The sequence below is a fragment of the Archocentrus centrarchus genome, chromosome 7 (assembly GCF_007364275.1).
Source record: "Archocentrus centrarchus isolate MPI-CPG fArcCen1 chromosome 7, fArcCen1, whole genome shotgun sequence".
NCBI lineage: Eukaryota > Metazoa > Chordata > Actinopteri > Cichliformes > Cichlidae > Archocentrus > Archocentrus centrarchus.
The window spans coordinates 29,208,467-29,226,711 of record NC_044352.1 but is presented as its reverse complement, the minus strand read 5'-3'; the positions used below and the strand labels follow the sequence as shown (position 1 = coordinate 29,226,711).

The following is an 18,245-nucleotide window of genomic DNA, read 5'->3' as shown; positions in this document are numbered from 1 at the left end:
TTCAGCCCCACAGTCAGCTGTCCCAGTGTGTGCTGAGTTCGTTGATTCGTTTTTGCACCGAAAGAAAATCTTTCTCCTGTTTGTGAATGGCTCGCCTGCTTCATTCCTCACCGTCCACAGTTTACTGTTATTGTTAAACAATTATCAGTTATACGTGCGCGTGTCCGCCTGTAATAAATAAAAGCTTTGGTATCAAAAACATTCATTCAGCAATTACAAGGCCCAGCTCAAAATGACAGGTTCATAAAATAATAAGAAAAAACAAATGAATCATGGCGCCTCGGCCGCCTGCAAACAGCAGGAGTGAACCAAAAGCCTGGCTTAGCCACGGTCACGTGATGTAGGTGTTTTGAACCAGGTTTCGGAGCAGTGTTTCGAAACGCCTGCGCTTCAGAGGCTCGACACAGTGTCGAAACCTCTGTCGAGCTTCCCGTCTCTACCGTCAAGCAACACTAGTTAGACTGTTAAAAATTATCTGACAACAATAAATACATCTACTTTTGATGCAGTACATTGATAAGAAGATATAGCAGTTTCAACTATACTATATTTTCAAAAGTATTGAGTCCAGTTTCCATGGTTCTTGTACATTTTAATCTGTCATGTTTTCCATACTCTGGATAATTAGTTTCAATTAAGGGACATCTTTCCATGCGTCTACCAAGGGTTCTTTCCAGAACCCACTAAAAAGCTCTTGGTTTCCACCTAGTGACAGACGTCTGCTATTACATAATTATCATGGCTGAACAGGACAGTTTTCCTTCATTAAAAAAAAAGACTTCACAGAGATAGGTTATTAGTGATGTACAAAGTTTTATTTTTGAAGAAGACAAAGGTGCAATCACACAGTGGTGTTGAACTAGCATCTACTGTATCATGTAAAACCCAACATGTCTTTTTAATAGGTTGTATAAAACATGCCAGCTATCTGGTTCCTGTTTTTGCTGAAAATATGGATTGTGTGTTAACAGTCTCTTTGAATTACACGTTCTTGGTTATAATGTCCATGTTTCAGTATTAATGTTGGCTAATTTTACAAGAATTGTGCGTGCTATAAATGTTAGCATTAATAATGGCTAAATACATGACTTGAAACATCTGCATGAAGAAACAAATGACCCGAAACATGTGCTCTCAGGCCACAGGCCCTATTATATAATTTACTTACACTATTGTTATGAATTGTTAAAATGAAATTTTTGATTTGTGTACCTGCAAATGTTGGCGTGAAATAAGGCCATGTTTTTAAGACGGTTCTTGATTGCCTTGCTTGCTTCTTATTGCATTCCTCATTTAGTGCAGAACTGACGTAGCATCAGAGAAACTAAATGAAAATTCAATGCATTTCAGGCAAAATATCATCACATCTGAGCAACAAGTGCCGGTGTTCAAAATGTACTCGATCCAACCTCTAACACCACATGCTGAATGAGGTAGCGCCCATACTGTTATCATACCTATGCAGCGTTAACCCATTCATGCATAGTGGTCACGACAGTGGACAGCTATTGAAAAGCTGCTCTCTTGTATGTGTCTTGCATGTGTTTTCTTGTTATAGTTGCATATAAGCCAGCACAGTGAATGCTAGGACATCATCCCATACACTGCTGCCTACTGGCCAGTTATGGGAAGGTGCTTTTGTTATTTTTATTTGTTATTTGAATGTAATTAAAAGGATTAGGATCAATTTGAGGATGCAACATGATTTTCTGTTATTGGTTTGTTAAATACATATTTCTCTGGTTCAAAAGTCAAACATGTGGTGTCCACTTGGGTGGACATGTTTGTAAAAAAAATAGACTCAAACAAAATTCCAGTTGCATTGTTTTTTGTTTGTTTTTTTTATACCTAAAGAGGAATTAAAAACACTGAGGGGGAAACAAATCTTGACTGAGGTTCTCATAATTCATGTATGAAAGGGTTAAACATCTGCTTTTGAATTGAATGTGTGTAGAATTTATGAACATATTTACCCAGGAAAGAAGAGCTATTGAAATTAGCAAGCTCAGGCTGCATTTACATGATTGGAATTCAAGCAATGCTCCTCAAGAAAAATTTTAAACGTAGCTTGAAACCAGTCATGCATTTTTTTTTTCTCACCACGCTGTCTTACTGTATAGAATAAAAACAATTCTACAGCTGACTATTTGTCACTGTTTGGTTTTGCAGCCTGCTTAACACAGTCCTTAAATCAACCATTTATCATGCCATGCAGGAGTTTCACTGGTATATCTTTGTGGGGAAGTATCTGTTTTACTCTACTGGGAATTCTTCCATAGTATTACATCAATGCCAGGCTGAATTAATGATGAAGCTATTTTTTTTTTTTACTCTGCAAGAATCTAACTGATTATCATAGTTAAGGTTTTGGCATCATAACACCTCAAGTCATCCTACGGTACAGAAGTTATCAAGACACTACGTTAACCACATGATAAGATTTTAACAATCTTGCATTTCAAACTCCAGCAGTCCTTCGAATGTTGAAGTGGTCAGTGTTTAACAAAAGAAGTGCTGAAATTCTGCTCATACGTCTCATAATAGAAACCAAAATTCTCTTATTGGTTTACTACAAATCAACACCGTAAGTGCCGTCTCACTAGTAAGTACCATACAGAAAAGGCTTCTCACCCAAGTTAAAGAAAGGTTCCTAAACAGCTATCTAATCAAGATCTCAATGGATACAAAAGAATTGTATTCAAGCATTGCTAGTGAAGTGTTGCATCACACACTTAAGAGTTGATGAAGGATAACCCCTTTTTTTTTTTAACCATCATCAGAAACAGACAGCTGTTCAAAGCCCCCCACTTAGCCTAACCTGGTCTGTAACAACTATCATCAACAATAATCCTGTGGCCACAAGGCCTAATGATCCAGTCATGTTGGTAACTGAATCAATGCATCAGTCTTGGTCACTACCAGCATGTCTGCCAGCAGAGCAGGCCTCCCTGAACTACTTTGGTCCAGCCCATCCCCTCTCTCCACCCGAGAGCTCTCCAGTGAAAGACAGAGGTGAGGGAGCACAGAGGTCAGAGTCAGTGTCTGACTCCTCCTCTGCTAGTAATGGTCCGACCCTGGCACAGAGTGAAGGTCCACCTCCAGCTTCAGTCCCTGCTCCACCTCCCCCTCCTAAGCCTGTAAAGAAAGGGGGCCCAAAGAAGTCCTCCTTGGCTTGGGAGATGCTGAAGCCACTGAACGAGCGCTCCAGCTCCTCATGGTCAACTGATGGGATAGAGAGAGATGTGTCACTATCCACAGCGGTGGCATCCTGATGATACCTATGCCTCCTGTTGCGCCTCCTGCTGTGGGAGCCGCTCTCCCGCCACTGCCACCCTTACCTGAAGAGGATCGGTCATGAACTGGACCAGGTGGAGGTGGAAGGCGGAATACGGTAGGCGATTGGTCACCTACTGGTGAAGGGGTCGCGATGCTGCTGTTCCAGGCAGGCTGGCTGATGGGGTTTTGCAGCTGGTGCTGCCAGGAGGTAGAGGGGCGGCTGTTGCTTCCAGAGGGAGTACAGGCTGATTTTGCCATGGATCGACCAAGTAAAGGATCATTCTTTTCCAAGGACCCATCGGAGCATGGGACATCTGCTGCTGAGCAGGTCTTAACCACCTTTTCCTCCTTCACCTCCTCTTTTTCCTCCTTCTCGTCCTTGTTCTCCTCGGGACTATGGTAAGGCGGGGCTGGATACGGCTCTCTGGAGTTGAAAAAGGCCTCTGTTTCAGAATGCGGGATGCCCATACGCTGCACATACACGTTGACCAGGAAGTCAAGTTTTCTGTCCATACAGACCACCTGAAGGGAGTAAGAAAAAATATACACTGATAAAATGGTGTTCCATCAGCAGGACTGACATGACTCACAAATGATTTGAACTTGGTGGGGGAAAAAAAAACTTCAGCGACGTTCATAGACCTGGGTGAAACATTCCTACCTGCTTTTCCACTTTGACCAGACGTCCCAACATACTCGGGTCCTCTGCCTCTCCTTCAGCTTTAGGACCTTTACCAACTATCTGGTCAACTCTAAAATTTAGGGGGGATAGAAGCAGATTAGATTAAGAATATACATACATATTTATAACTTATATTTACAGTAGATATGCTCTGCTCTGCCACAGGTTTTGACCCAAGTTTTTAACTTAAAAAGTTTAGGGTGCCAAAATGTGGATTAGTCTTGCATGGAAAAGTAATGGAAGTATTTAATGCTGATGATTGTTGTCAAGCTACAAATAAATATGTCTGAATGAATAAATGATGGCCTTATGGAAGGTGAAGATTTCCTAAAGACTTATGATTTCAGGTGGGCAATGTGGATGCATGCATTATGTGATTAAGACAATTTTTAACCAAACAGTCTAAACTGAAGGAACATTTTGTTTATGGCCAAAATGCACGCCAGTGACATGCTACTGTGATGCTTCATGCTACATTTCCATTGCATCATACTGGGGTGAGCTCTCCCTCTGTCTGTTCCACTAAGGCCCCGTTTACACGATGCCGTTTTCACTGGAAACGATGTCGTTTTGATGCGTTTCAGCCTTCCGTTTACACGATAGCGTTTCAGAAACGATCCGTGTTTACACGATGACGTGAAACGATGAAAACGATGTAGTTCCCATGCCAGGCCACAAGTTGGCGTTGGTTTCTCTTTGCACGGTTTGTTTACGCAAGACGCGCATACGTGTAGTGCGGCAAATTGTTCATTACTTACAAAACGGCCAATGTGAGAGGTTTTGTGTGGACTGACGATGAGGTTGGATCGCTGGTGCACACAACGCTGAATTACAAAAGGGTAAAAACACAAGAAAAGGATAAGAAGCACTCGTGAGTCCGCGAGTACTGTTTATCAATTTGCACATGCCCGAAAAATTGTGGCTGTCGCAACCATAGTGCACACGTGCGAGTCGCCCGTTTTCAAATCACCCCGGTTTCAAGTGTTTACCAGTGTTGCCAGATCTCCCGACAGAAACAAGCAACCGGCTCTATGAAAACAAGCCCAAAAGAAGCCCAACTGGCAACCCACAACATTGTGTAACCTGAGGCCGCTTTTAAACTGTATAGCTCTATAGTAGTATAGCTCACTTCTTTGTTTTGTCTCATTGTGTTTTGGAGCAGTAAAACCCATGGTTCTTCGCCTCATAGAAGAGAAGGGTGCACAGTTTTTTTGTGTGTGTGCTTCTCTGTATTAGCATGTTGAACTAAATCAGCATGGTGAGCACATATTTCACACTTGCAAAATCTGGGGAATGCCTTTGGTATGTCTCCCATTAGGACCGCAGCTACTTTCAGAGGTGTATGCGGACACAATTTATTTATTTATTTTTGGGGGGGGGGGGGGGGGGGTGAAGAAGCACAGGGGGTGCCTAATCAGCGCCATTCCTCTGTTGTTGATCATTTCATACGCACAGCTGTTAAATACAGAAAATGCGACTAGAGAAATAATTTCGTCGCATCGTTTTGGCGCAGCCCTCTTGTGCACTGCATATAGTGCATACCCCCTTTTAGCGCCACTGTCTCCCACCGGAGCTCGGATCCATTCTGTAAGTGCGCTCTCTTTCTCCCACTCTTTATTATATTTTTTCTATATTTTCCCCGCTGGAGCTCATTCTTGTGCTGCCTCCTCACTCTGGGCTGTTATGAGTGTTTGTTTGGGTGTGCGCCCGGTCAACTTGTGCAGGAGAGATAAACAGGAAACGGGGGCTTGGGAGGGACAAACTACCTGCCACTCGTCTTTTGCTTTATTATAGGGTGCCGAGAGATAATCAATGAGTTTCACTCGGAAAGAAAGTCAAGCCCAAATAAGCAACTCCACGTTCAAAAATAAGCCCAAAAAACCGCAACCCGCGACTCACGAGATTTGCAAGCGACTTTAGAAAAAAAAGCCCAAAGTCGCTTATAATAAGCGGACTTGGCAACATTGGTGTTTACACGAGAAAGCAAGCCAGTGCGTTTCTGAAACGCTCCACTCTGGACCCCGTTTCCGAAACACATCGTTTTCACTCCGTTGTCGTGTAAACGCAAGGCCGAAACGCATCAAAACGACGGCGCTTCAAAATGAAAACGTCGTGTAAACAGCACCTAAGAGAGCAAGCATTTAGCACTTCAACCCCTCTTGAGTGAGGCCATTTGAAATGACTCGTAAAGATTCAGTGAGCAAACAGCAGGATGTCTTTATTTACCGTTTCCTTGACAGCAGCTGATATAATTTGAAATCAGAGCTAGCAGAACAACATCCTTAAATGTTCGACATAAGTCATTTTCCTTGTGTAATGTATCTGTTACATGTCAACGGCTTGAACTCAAAAGGGGTTCCATCAATCACACCAATAAGGTAGCATGTAACTGCTACTATGGAGTAAAGAGAATAATGCGGATAAGATGGTCATTCTAAAGGTGCATTTTTTTAAGCAAACCTAGAAACTTCAGTGGACTTCTTATGGCGAGGTGTTGTTGGGGGAGGGGGCCCCAAAATCATATCTATCCTGGCAAGGCACACAGAGACGATATGAGTGCAATGCAAAATGAAGCAACGTGGGAATCACATCAGCTAGGGAGAACACGTTTCAATATATTCCATACACACACGAGACATAGGGTGAGTCTGACTTGTTTCATGGATGGAAAGTGTATGCAATTCACTGTTGGAATATATTTCTTCTACATGTTGGACCGTCAGAGGATCGGGATATGAGGAGTTCATTTGTAGGAGGGGAAACTGATATAGAAAACAATGTGAATTAGACATAAATGTTACACCCAAAATTAATCTGTGGCGCAATCAGAGCTGAAGGAGTGGCTAATAATATGTTACTGATATATAACAGATCTGAATACAACACATGTATTTGGACAAATGAAACAGGCAAATCAATGACTTGTGTGTCCCAACATGTGTGTATCCAGTGACTCTAAAAACATTGTTTTTACATGAAAGCTCTACTATTATATTAATCTCAAACTAACTTCAGACACATATGTAAATATTTTCCTAAAGAAATGGCTAAATTAAACTGTCAAAGAGTAACAGTGTTCTTGCCTGGACTGTAGATTCTTAATACGAGATAGCATGTCCAGGTGACCAGCAGAGTACTGCTCAATCACATCCATGACATCGTAAGGCCGCAAGCTCTCTTTGAACCTCCTCTTTGACACCAGGAACCTCATGATGCTGAGGGGAGAGGGGGCAGGATGAGGGGGAGTCACAAATTATTTTTAGACACGTCACATGGCAGGAAAAGAATGAGCAACTCAGACATAGCAGACATTTCAGAATAACTGCCAACAACCTGTTTCATCCAAGTGAACCAAGTGAGTAAGTCTTGATAGCTGGTTCTCATCTCCAGACAGTCATTTTACTGAAAGGTGCTGGTCTCTCACAGACATGCAGAAATGTGTCATCTGGTGACTGTGTTGCATTGGGGTATGCTAATAGTGAGACAGGTTGCACATTCCTAAAGATTCTTGGAAAAGGGGCCCTTTGGAGTCACATTTTTTTGCACACTTGGTATGTGTGCAGGGTATGTTGGGAAAAGAACTATTTTAACCCAAACCACACAAACCTAACCAAGCGGTTTATGCTGACTAAACTAACCCAGTAGTTTCTGCTGCCTTCTGAATCACCACCACCCACAACCTCCTAATGAGACCAGTTATCTGTGAGCATCCAATATCACTGAGGCTGATGCATCGTGGCACTGATGTCAAAGGATTGATCATGCGCATCTCCGGACATCAGCAGCAGCTGATGCCCCGGGATGAGAACACGCTGGTCTTAACAGTGTGACCAGAGGCCAGCTTGAAAACCACACTAAGAGGGAAGCAGTTAGACGGAGTTCAACAACATTTCTTTTACTGTGACATGTAAAAACCATCTTCTCTGAAAAAAAGACTATGATGAAAAGACTATGTCTTGTAATTTGGTGTTATAATAAACAATCTTAACTTAAAGTACACTTAATAGCATTTCCACCTTTCTAGGTTTCTACTGTATCTCATGTCTGGATCAGCCAATAGAACTGGAGTGGTTGTGCCTTGCCAACCGTGCACAGAGTGGAGGAGGGCGAGGGTCACCCTCACTGCTTTTCCCCGCTGGATCCTCCTGGTTTCTCTGGGGCCCTTGCCCCTTAGATGAGGGAGCTCCTTTTGTGGCCTCCCTCTCCTTTCTGAGGTGCATTTGGGTGAGGTGGGTGTGTGGTTGTCATTGGAATGTCTGGCCATAGGTCTTCAATGTCCTTGATGGGCTACAAGCAGTCCCAGTCTCCAGGGTCTTTCTCTACCTGCCTCTGGTTTCTGGTGGGCGGAGCTACAGCTTTTCACCCTCATTAGCAAGTATATTTCATGACGTAGTCACAGACATTCAGGCTCTTACTCACACAAGCACAACAAAATTGTTGGTTTGTGTAGCCATGCTTTGTTTCTGTTTTGTTTTTTCACATAAATTTGTTTTTCCAAGTTGTGTTTGTTTTTTGTTTGTTGTTTCTTCTTTTACACATGCAGCAGTTGATGAACCATTATGGCTTTTCTAGTTGTGCTCTGTCTTCTCCGTCCCCTTTTTCTATTTTCTCCCCTTTCTCTTTTTTATTTCTGCCTGTCAACTCTGGCATTGCTACAATGTATGTGAAAAATGACACAAATAAATCAATAAAATAACAAACATTAACAAGAGGAGCCTATAGAGAATCTATAGAGCTCACCTTGGAAGCAAGTATGCTTGGCACAACAGTGAATTCAGATCACAGTTCTGCTGGCAAAATCTGCCAGACCAGACAGGCTTAATTAAAAAGAAAAAAAAAGAATTGGTTGTTACTATGCAACATTAGATTTGATGTCAGACTTGCATTCCAGTGAACTCTTTTGAAAGAGAATTTTGTCAAATTTTTTATTTCATTTCATAATTTTGTCCATTGTTTCTATTCAGTGGGATTTCCCAGCTAAAAAATGGCTTTCTGGGGAGTCATTACGCAAGTAAACATGATTGGTCTGACTGTAAATATCATTTGCATAATTACAACAATCTGGAATTCTCCTTTAAACACCATCAAAGCTACACATATAAATGCAGAGAATAATTTTTTTTATATAGTTGGTGAAATGAACCATAATAAAACCATAAAAGTCTCTTAGTAAGACAATCCTTACCAGACTGCTCTGATTGCAACCTTCAAGTCTAATGGTAATTCTTGAGTGAGAAATTCACAGTGGCAGCTCCTGTCATCACCAATTTCCTCTCCTGGAAGGCTCGCCTCTAGAAAGCAAATGCAAGGACAAATACTAATGAAAAAAAAAAACACTTCAAATGTCACCAGCAGAAGCAGAGCAGAGCTGTCGCTTTTGGTGCAAATGTTAGTGTTAAAATTGGTCTCAAGCCAGTTAGCCAGTTTGTGAGTGTAGTGAGCAAGCTTCTTGGGATGACAGGTAAAAAGGCTCAGTGCAGAATTGAAGGATAGTGCTGAGGTGATAAAGCTCTACTGTAACTTTCAAAGACAGGTACTCTCTTCCCACCACCAATTGCATATTAGCACTGTGGCATGTTTAGATACACTGTAAGGTTGTCTATAGAATTTAAAGCATATTGCATACAGTTGTCAAGGCCTAATTACTGTTAGAAATTTGATGAGAATCTGGTAGGGAAAGTGAGGTCTCTTCATGCAACCTAAAGCAGGGTTCGGGGGCATTAGGTCTCTGAGTCAGTTTTAGATAACCTCTGCACCACTTGACTTGAACCCATTTAGCTTAGCCCACTGCTACCGTAGATCCAAACGCATCATGTGTGGTGTTTGAACAATCATAATAAATACAAATTTCATTCCATGGGAGGTCTCTGCTATACTCATGCTTCAAAGCCCTCAGTCATCACAGTGAGAAAAATATCATAACAAAGGGTTCATGTCAAGTGAACATATCACAGCAGATATCAGCATGCAGGTTTCTCAGTCCAGGTGAAGCTGACTCGTCATTTGATCATTTTTCGCTATGGAAGTCAACCAGTAAAATATCCTGATTCCTTACTTATTAAACCTGCAATTGCTGCAAAAAAAAAAAAAGAGAGAGAGAGAGGAGAGATATGGAAAACATTTGTTATGGATTTGAGCAGGATGAAAATGGCAGACAAATTAGTTCAAAGCATGGAAAATTGTGGAGTCCATTGAATGGTTTCTGGATCATGTTTGAAAGTCCTGGCCTCTCTTCTCTTACATTTAAGCTGACCTACTGCATATATTACAAAGCTTTAAATAACATTTATGGTGAACTATACATCTGGACATTATATACTATAATACAGTCTTTATGGAAGACATGTCATGATGACTTGTCTAACCTGGAGAATTCTTCAGTCCAAAGTCTTCATCCTGCATTTCAATCAGCACTTAAACATGCCATGAAGTGAAAGAAGAAAGACAGCTAATGAGACTTGATTCAAATTGTTTAACAAAAAGCAAAGAAATGGAGAGAGAAGAGAAATATATTTGTTGACAGTGATACAGTGGCTTGGATGGCACATGGATGTAGCAGGACTGTCTAGCACTTAATGATGACATCAGACCACAACATCCAAACTGAGGTCACCTGAGCGTACTGTTAAAAGTCAACTTTAGTTGATGCCACTGTCTTCTTCATACATTTGAATGCATGAAAGGGAACTACATATATGCCTGCTTAAGACCTAGGCTGCAGTCTGCATATTGATTGCACTTCAAGAAGGTTTGATTACAATAAATGTAATCAATATTCCTCTTCTAAAAACACGCAGGAGGTGAGTCACTGATGGCACGGAGGCACTGACAGCTCTGTTATATGTCCTCCACATCAGATTCACTGTCAGCAACTGAACATCTGTTCAGTTTTCATCATACTTCATGCAGACTTCACGCCTGCAGTGGGGTTAGACTAACATGGCTTGCCAACATATTCTGCGTACATACATTTATACTGGCATGACATTAATGCTTTGACCACAGTTACATAAAAATTAGCAGGAAAACACAAAGTTGTTTTTATTTTTCTTTAATTTAATTTCTGCATGCAAGCTAAATATGAAACTGAAGCCAGCAGCAAGCTACCTTAGCTGAGCACAGAAATGAGAAGCTGGAGGAAGCAGCCACCTGCTTGCCTCTGCTTCCAGGATCTACACAAAGCTAAGGCCACCATCTCCTTGCTGTAGTTTCATATTCGCAATACCCTCATCCCTTTTAATAATAGTCTGACGTTTTCTACAGGCCTCATGATGGTTTAAATACAGTTTCTGAGGTCTGCCATCTACAATAGTAGAATCTTATAGTTCTCCAAGAGTCTACACCGTATGAGGGTGAAATCTACTATACTACTACGCTCATTATTATTCTGGTCAGAAGATGTTCTGTACTGTGTGCAGTTCCCTCACCCTCTGAGTTTTTGCGCGAGGTGCTGCCCCGAGCTTTGAAGGTATTCTTCGCCCCACGGTTCTTGTCAGTGAAGCTCCCGCTCTTGGTGACCTTGGTGGGGCTTGCCTCAGCACCATCATCTGCTGCACCTGGAGACTGGGCCTTCCCTTTGGCCAATTCCTTGGCCAGAGGAGCCTTAGAAGGACTGGGAAACAACTTGCCCTTCAGACTTGGCTTCCGACTACAAAGAGCAAGTAATGATAGAGTAAATTAAACCAGTTTAACTGGGTATTTTTCAGCATTGTTAAAGTGAATGACTATCTGTAGCTAAATGTCTGTATTCTACTCTTTGTTGTTTTAAGCCCTGTCTTGTGAATTTGTAGAATACAGCTGCAATATGATATAAAATCTTACCTCAGCAGAAATGCAAAATAGGCAATATCCTACAGCAGAAGGAGCCATGTCCACAAACGAACACAGTGGAGCATTCGGTGGGTCAGGCAAGCAGCAGGAAGCTAGAAGCGGGCATGCATGGGAAGCAAAGTGACACTGTGCGTCTCAAAAGGAAATGCTGTGGTCTCAGTCTATGCAAAAAAGTGAAACACAAATCATGCAACAAAAAAATAAAATCACCATCGTATGGCATGTGGTAATTGTTAGGTAATCAGCAATATGCACCCCTGCCTGCTGAACAGGGCTGAGTGGGCAAAAAAGGCAGCCAGCAAATCAACTGCATAAAGACGTTACTAAACAGAAACCATAAATCAACTGTGACAGGGCAGTAAACAAAGATGTATATCTGCGCCTTCTCTGGGGAAAGTGTAAAAGTTGGGAGTAGCTCTTTTGTTATTTTTAAGCATGGATTTTTTTCATGTAGACATCAGCAGCAGAGCTGCACTACACTACAAATAGTTACAAGTCAGATTGCATAGTTTCCTCTACTTTTACTTGCATTTACAGAAGAAAACAACACCAATAGGAATAGAAGGAGACACACAGACTTGCAGTGCAGTTGTTAGCATCTGTGCAGCAACGATACCTATTAGTTCTTGGACAGCACCCGCAAAGTCTGTCTTTGTGTGCATTTTCACTACTGGAGTGGTGGGCAGCGGAGGAGACACAAAAAGATTAAAAAAAAAAAAGCAGTGGATACAGTCCAAAAACAGCAGTGTGAACCAAGATGCCAGTAACACTTTATTGTAACTGCAATCTATTGCTCATTTTTAAAAAATAAGTTTAGTTTTGTTAATTTTTAATTTAGTGTAAACAGTTGCCTCCATATTTCCAAGTACATTTTATGACCAGTTTTTACATATGAATACAAAATATACAAATGGATTATAAGGAAGTCATGATAAAGTGTTACCACCTTGTCAATAGTTACACTTGTTTTATGTGTTAAAAACAGAGTGATTAAAAAAAACAAGCAAAAGTATTTAAAATCAATTTTTTTTCCCAAGGAAATGCTGAAAGGTAGCCTATCAAAGAGCGGCATATTGGTGAATATTTAATAAAGCTGCAAGTTGGGACTCAGGCCAAAGTGAGTTGATCTTTGAGCACCATGTGAGCAAATGCAGCGTGACCGTTCTTGAAGGAGGTACTTAACACACAGCCACACCCACGTCCGACACACAAACGCACACTCACACACAGATGTACAGTAAGCAAACTCCTCCAAGAAGAGTGTCTCAGCAGCAGCTAAGAGCAGAATTGAAGAGAAGGCAAAGGAAAGGGGCGAGACATAAAACCCGATCACAGACCTGGGAGGGGGTTCTGTTTGCGACTCCTTCCTGTGAGCAGAAAAGACATGAAATGTCACACAGTGCGAGCTGCAAGGTTTCTGTTGAAACCCTGAATGGCAATATATATGTTACCATATGGGGGCAGTGGAAACAAGTCCTAAATATAACAGCAAACCATTGCCTGCTTACACTCAGATACTCAAGAATATTTACCACTGAGCAGCATTCATTTGACATTTTTGGGCTATTTAGTAAATAAAAGTACATACAAATGCTATACTGTGTTCACTATTTACTTATACATTCTGTCTGTGGAAATATTAATTGGATGCATCAGGAAATGGTAAAAATTGTCATGAAATACAAAACAGTCAGAAATCTCTTTGGGTATATTTTCAGATCATTATTATTTTAAAAAGGCTACAGGCAGTTTTCAAAGAATCTTCACTTCAAAGAAAAAAGTTGACACATTTTCACTTAATTTGATCTTTATCTAAATTAACTGCTCTAAATATTTCCACTGAGGCAATAATATTCTTAGCTGCTTAAGACATGACTTGTGAAACTAAAACAGGTATTCCACAAGGATTAGACCTGGGCCTTTATTGTTTATGCACTCACCAACCACTTAATTAAGCACACCTGTTTGACTACTCATTAATGCAAATATCTGCCAATCATATGGCAGCAACTCAGTGCATTTAGACATACAGACTGGTCAAGATGACCTTCTGAAGTTGAATTCGAGAATCAGAAATGGGGAGAAAGGTGAATTAAGTGAAAGTGACATGGTTGTTGGTGCCAGACAGACTGGTCTGAATAGTTCTAGGGCTTATAAAGAACAGAAAATGTCTAGTGAACAGCAGTTCTCTGGGTGAAAATGCTTTGTTGATGCCAGAGGTCAGGAGAGAATAGCCAGACAAGCTGATAGGAAGGTGACAATAACTCATATAACCACTTGTTACAACTGCAGAAGAGCATCTCTGAGTGCATAGCATGTCAAATGTTGAAGCAGATGGGCTAGTGGTGAGAAAATGAAGCTTTTGTGAAGCACTGAACCACTTGAACAATTATTTCGAAAATAGGTTCATTACTCGAAGCGTCAATTATAGCGCCCTCTCCTGGAAAAGTGCAATGTTTTCAATTACGCACGTGCATGGGAAATCTCCAACACGGACTTAGAATGCTGTGCAAATCTGTCAAGATCATATTTTTTCCTCTGAAATTCGAGTCATGTATTCATATAAGCTGCTTGTATCGGTGAAGCATACAATCACACACATATAGAATATCGACGATGCGTTAGAGACATTTCCAGTTCCCACGGTCCCTGAATGCAACAGCTGGGACTATGTTGTTCAGCCCCTGTGATGAATCTGAAAGGTAGTTTTGTTTTTTTTTTGTTTTTGTTTTTTTTTTAAGTCTCACATCTTTTTTTTCAGTTGCAAAACTTTTTTTTCATTTTCAAACTATTTTTTTTTCAGTTGCAAAACTGTTTTTTTTCCCTGTTTAAATTTTTTTCGGGTTCAAAATAATTTTTCAGTTTCAAAATTTTTTTTTTCGAACAAACTTTATGGCCCCAATTTAGCTCCATAGTTTTGCATCATGGATGTGCAGCAAACAAATCATGTCACTATAGGCCAAAATCTCTAAAGACTGTTCCCGACATCTTGTTGAATCTTTGCTATGAACAACTGCAGCACTTCTGAGCAGAGCCGGCCTAAGGCATAGGCGACCAGTGTTGCCAAGTCCGCTTATTATACTTTGGGCTTGTTTTTTTCTATAGTCGCTTGCAAATCTCGCGAGTCGCGGTTTTTTGGGCTTATTTTTGAACGTGGAGTTGCTTATTTGGGCTTGACTTTCTTTCCGAGTGAAACTCATTGATTACCGTCCGGCGCCCTATAATAAACCAAAAGAGAGTGGTAGGTAGTTTGTCCCTTCTAAGCCCCCGTTTCCTGTTTATCACTCCTGACCGGATGCACACCCAAACAAATACTCATAACAGCCCAGAGTGAGGAGGCAGCGCAAGAATTAGCTCCAGTAAGCGGGGAAAATATAGAAAAAATATAATAAAGAGTGGGAGAAAGAGAGTGTACTTAAAGAATGGATCCGAGCTCAGATGGGAGACAGTGGCGCTAAAAGTGGGTATGCACTATATGCAGTGCATAGGGGCGCCGCACAAGAGGGGGGCGCCAAAACGACGCGACGAAATTATTTCTCTAGTCGCATTTTCTGTATTTAACAGCTGTGCATATGAAATGATCAATAACAGAGGAACGGCGCTGATTAGGCACCCCTGTGCTCCTTCACCTCCCCTCCTCCTGTCGCCCACCCCCCCAAAACAAAGAAGTGAGCTATACTACTACAGAGGTATATAGTTTAAAAGCGACCTCAGGTTTACGCAGTGTTGTGGGTTGCCAGTTGGGCTTCTTTTGGGCTTGTTTTCATAGAGCTGGTTGCTTGTTTCTGTCGGGAGATCTGGCAACACTGTAGGCGACATATGCGGCAAGCTCACCCACATTTGTGATGAAACTTTGCTCTTTTTTTAACATGCCAGTGTCCTAAAAGAAAGAATAAACTATTCCACCTCTTCATATTTGTACAATTGTAACAACACCAATTTAATGAGTTGCTGACTGACTGCGTGTGTCAGCGTGAATTCAGGTAGTTTGGGCAGGCATGCGCATCTGCAGTGCTCCAGGTGACCTGATGGTCCGTCAGTTTCGGTCAGTTTTGGATGAAGCTACGAAACAGAAATGTGACAGAAAGGACCTGTACCTCTGAGGCAGAGAGGAGGGAAAGGAGAAGGTTAGAGGAAGAAAAAAGACAAAGGTACGTTTCCATAAGCAATTACAGGTTTAGTTTGTAACCAGCTCATGTCACTGTGTCTCTGTCAAAAACAAGCTGTCAGCTTGCATCAGCATCCTCAGTGTGTTTATAGTTTATAAGGTTTGATTCCTAGTGTCTCAATGTTTTGCAGTTTTGAATTTTTGTCTTATTCTGGTAATTCTCAGTTCGTGTCATTGTTTATATTGTCAGGCTTCTTAGTTTATTTTTCTGAGTTCTGTTCTTGGCTGTTGTTCACTTTCTGTTTAATCCTGTTTCAGTTCTCAGGCTTTCTGTGTTCTCAGCTCTGTTTGGTGTTTCATTGTTTCTGGTTTGTTCTCCTGTTTAGTGGATTTTAGTCCTGGTCTCTGTTCCGTGTGTTGTAGTTTAAGTCCTCCTCTGTTGTCTATGATCTTGTTGCTCTGTGTGTCTGTGTCCCTGTGTTGTGTCAAGTCAGTATTTGTTTCCATGTCTACTTCCTGCTTTACTTTGGCAGTCCTTTGTATCATATTCAGTTTTACTCCCCTTGTCTTGTTACACTGTACTCCCTGGTGTGTCCTCTCTCCCTGATCACCTTGTGTGTGTATCGTCTGTGTCCTCCTGTTCTTTGTCACATCGTCTCACTCAGGCAGTGTGTTTACTGGTTCAGAGTGTCCCTGAGTATTCCTGACGTATTAGCTCCAGGTGAGCTTTCTGGTTTCCTTGTACCTGATGTGCATCCAGGAAAAAAGTTCTGTATTTCTGAGTTCATGCTCAAAGTTCAGTGGATGGGACAAGCTAGCTGGGCATACCTTGGTTTTATTCATGCATGTTCAGACATAACTGCATTTGTGAGCTGTGGCGGTTTAATCTGACTGGTTTACTCACTGTTCCTGTAGTAACAGTGTTTTGTTGTTTTCACACTGTGGTCAGATTGCATGAATAGACTAGTAGACCTCATTTTTATGCCCCATTTGTGCTCTTTGGGTACTTCCACCATGCCATTTTGTGGTATAGCAGCGTAATAACATTTACCGTACTGGTCCCAATTGCTGGCCACTTATGTTTGATATTATTCTATTGATGCTTGGCAATTCTGTATGCTTAATTATTTATATAATTACAAATGGCTTATTTAGTAGTCTGTAATTAGGTGTATTTGCACAGTTATGCAAAAATATACATCTTTTGGATGAAAAGAGCATGTCCAGCATGTCCAAAAGTAGGTCAAACACCCTAAATCACATATTTCCTAAAAAGCCTATGGCCTGTAGATTGGATATGGAATGATTAATACTTGTACAAATATTGCAGGCAGCCAGCAAAAAGGAGGAACCACCAACTGTCTTGGAATGGATGGACCCATTTTTCCCTTAGAGATTCTATAGTAAAATGTGAACAATATTGGGAAAAATGGGAACTCTTTGTTCACAGTTAAATTATCCTGTAATTATTGAATCTTATGTTAAATATTCTTGATCTTGTGCTAAATCCCTATAGAATTTTTACTGCCCTCAAGTCAGATTGCTTTTCCTTAATTGTTTGATAAGTCAGTGTTGGTCTCCTTCTTCTCCTTTCCCTTTTTTTTTCTCTCTTTCTCTTATTGTTTATCTATGTTTAACTTGGAAAACTTTCAATAAATATAAAATAAAAAAAATAAAAAATACTCGTCCCACCCTCCTCAATGTCATGGACGTAGTTTTACAATTTTTATCATATTGAAATACATTGTTTTTCACTGGGCTGAGACTGAAACAGCAATGCATCCCAAAATATTAATATTCAACTTCAACCTTGCAGCATTAATAACGGTTAGGCTCAGGGAACAATGAAGTGGTATGAGAGGGGGGGGGGGGGGGGGGGGGGGGGGGGGCACAAATCAAATTTTGCTTAGGGCCCCTTCAAGGCTTGGGCCAGCTCTGCTTCTGGGGTCAACCTCATCCAACATCCAATGAGAAACTAATAAAGTGATCAGTGAGTTTTGTATTGTCACAGGTTGATATTTGTCCCAACGAGGCAGTTAGCATCTTTTTGTTAACCTATAGTAAATGAACAGAGAGCAACAATGAGCCATGTGCATGGGTGCTAATGCAAACCACACGGGACGTGTAGGGAGAGGCGTGTGGAAAGCAGTCCAGACTTAGAGTTCAGGTAAGGTTTGTGTCCTTCATGACAATCAAGGCATTCGGTTTATGTTATACACAATGCATTTCAGCATTGTTGATATAATAATATTATATATGACAGTTTGCTTTTTTCAATTCTATCTCTTTCTATTTCAAGATTACTGAGTCACTGTTTTGCTTACAGTCATTATCATAATGAGGTCATGA

The 18,245-nt window shown here is 41.1% G+C and overlaps 1 protein-coding gene across 1 annotated transcript in view; it reads right to left on the bottom strand.

Moving 5' to 3' along the window:
* Positions 1–884: 884 nt before the first annotated feature.
* Positions 885–18,245, bottom strand: part of LOC115783776 (potassium voltage-gated channel subfamily KQT member 2) — a 37,279-nt gene continuing 19,918 nt past the window's right edge. The window contains 10 exon segments of the mRNA XM_075074389.1: positions 885–3,321; positions 3,324–3,798; positions 3,938–4,028; positions 7,042–7,173; positions 9,144–9,249; positions 10,014–10,031; positions 10,324–10,371; positions 11,386–11,606; positions 12,405–12,458; positions 13,126–13,155. Coding sequence (XP_074930490.1) covers positions 2,954–3,321; positions 3,324–3,798; positions 3,938–4,028; positions 7,042–7,173; positions 9,144–9,249; positions 10,014–10,031; positions 10,324–10,371; positions 11,386–11,606; positions 12,405–12,458; positions 13,126–13,155 — 1,543 coding nt within the window. The 3' untranslated portion in view covers positions 885–2,953.